This window comes from Echinops telfairi, unplaced genomic scaffold (assembly GCF_000313985.2).
Source record: "Echinops telfairi isolate 266 unplaced genomic scaffold, ASM31398v2 ScPeMD7_7424;HRSCAF=8462, whole genome shotgun sequence".
NCBI classification, from domain to species: Eukaryota; Metazoa; Chordata; class Mammalia; order Afrosoricida; family Tenrecidae; genus Echinops; species Echinops telfairi.
The window spans coordinates 46871981-46873488 of record NW_022111324.1 but is presented as its reverse complement, the minus strand read 5'-3'; the positions used below and the strand labels follow the sequence as shown (position 1 = coordinate 46873488).

The 1508-nt window shown below is 60.9% G+C and overlaps 1 protein-coding gene across 1 annotated transcript in view; it reads left to right on the top strand.

Annotated features, from left to right (window-relative positions):
- Nucleotides 1–1242: 1242 nt before the first annotated feature.
- ARL8A (ADP ribosylation factor like GTPase 8A) overlaps nucleotides 1243–1508 on the top strand; it is an 11113-nt gene continuing 10847 nt past the window's right edge. Inside the window, exon 1 of the mRNA XM_004699805.2 lies at nucleotides 1243–1500. Coding sequence (XP_004699862.1) covers nucleotides 1378–1500 — 123 coding nt within the window. The 5' untranslated portion in view covers nucleotides 1243–1377. The remainder of the gene's footprint in view (nucleotides 1501–1508) is intronic.

The following is a 1508-nucleotide window of genomic DNA, read 5'->3' as shown; positions in this document are numbered from 1 at the left end:
TGGATGGATGGATGGATTGTGATAGAGCTGTAAGCCCAATAAAATGATTTTTTTAAAAAGAGGTGGTGCTTAAGGAATATTATACTCATTCATGATTTTACAACTTCTTCTCCACTTTGGTAACTCTCTGATCATCTAATTCTTGCTTGGAGTTCCTGAGAGGTATAAACAGTTACTAGTACTAACTGCGAACTGAGAGGGTGGAGGCCAAAGTTCACTCAGAGGTCCTAGGAAGTGAGGCCCGGAGATCCAAAAACATCCCCCCAAAATACGCCACCGGAAACCCTTACGGTGCCCAGCTTTGCTCTGACACACAGGAGTCAGATGACCGGGGGCAGCTGTTTTGTTGTTTTGTTTCTTAACGCCTGCTGAGGTTGGGCCGATGTGGTTGATAAGATTTGTTGATTCCCTTTTGCCGAAAACAACAGGCTCCACTCGAGTCCACTGAAAACCCAAACCGGAAGTCTGAACATAGCAGAGGAGCCCCGCCGGGCGGTCCCTACCCCTCACCTGCCTCCTCCAGAAGGAGGCCGGTGCTCGCCGCCGAGACATGCCAAGCTCGGCCCCCGCGGTCACCTTCCTCGCTGCAAGGCTCTGCCTGGTTTTCTCTGCCTCGACGATACCATGGTGATTCTGGTAAACACCAGCAGCAACTTGAGGCATCTATTCCGCGTCGACCAGGAGGGAGCGAGCTATAGATACAAAACAAGATGGAGTACCGAAGACCGGAGTGCGCTCGCTGCCCTCCTCCGGGTCCCTCTTGAGCACCCAGCGACGCTCAGAAGCCGGGGTTCGGGGCACCAAAAGCCTCCGTGTGCCCCCTTTCATAGCTATTTCGTTATCGGGTCCTGGAGAAGTAGGCGAGCCCCCACCCCCACCGTCTTCCACCTGCAAAGGCTCCTGCTTAACCCAGACCTCTCCCAGCTCTCGGGCCCACCACCCCTTTAAGAAGGGAAGGGGTGCCTGTCGGGGCGCGCCGGCCGGGAAAGCGGGGGCGGGGGGGGGAGATAAAATCAGACCCCTTTCCTACAGCGCCCCTCTAAGCTAGCTGCCGGGCCCCCGCCCAGCACCCCCTGGGCACGGCCCAGCCCGGGCTCGCGGGAGGGAGGCGCGCGCGCGCGGGTGCGAGCAGGACCCGGCCGGCTGGAGGGCGGCGGCGGCGAAGGAGGAGGAGGAGGAGGAGGAGGAGGAGGGCGCTGAAGCCACACCCATCGGCGAGCGGATCGGGGGCAGAGTCCTCGCCGCCGCGCTCCAGCCTCCGCCCGCACCGAGCCGCGGGACCCGGGCTGCACCGGGGAGGGGCCGCTCCGGGCCGCAGCGCGAGGGCAGCGAGGGGCGACGGGCACCCGGCACCGGGCGGGGCCGGCAGCAGCGACCATGATCGCTTTGTTCAACAAGCTGCTGGACTGGTTCAAGGCCCTGTTCTGGAAGGAGGAGATGGAGCTCACGCTGGTCGGGCTGCAATACTCGGGCAAGACCACCTTCGTCAACGTGATCGCGGTACGAGG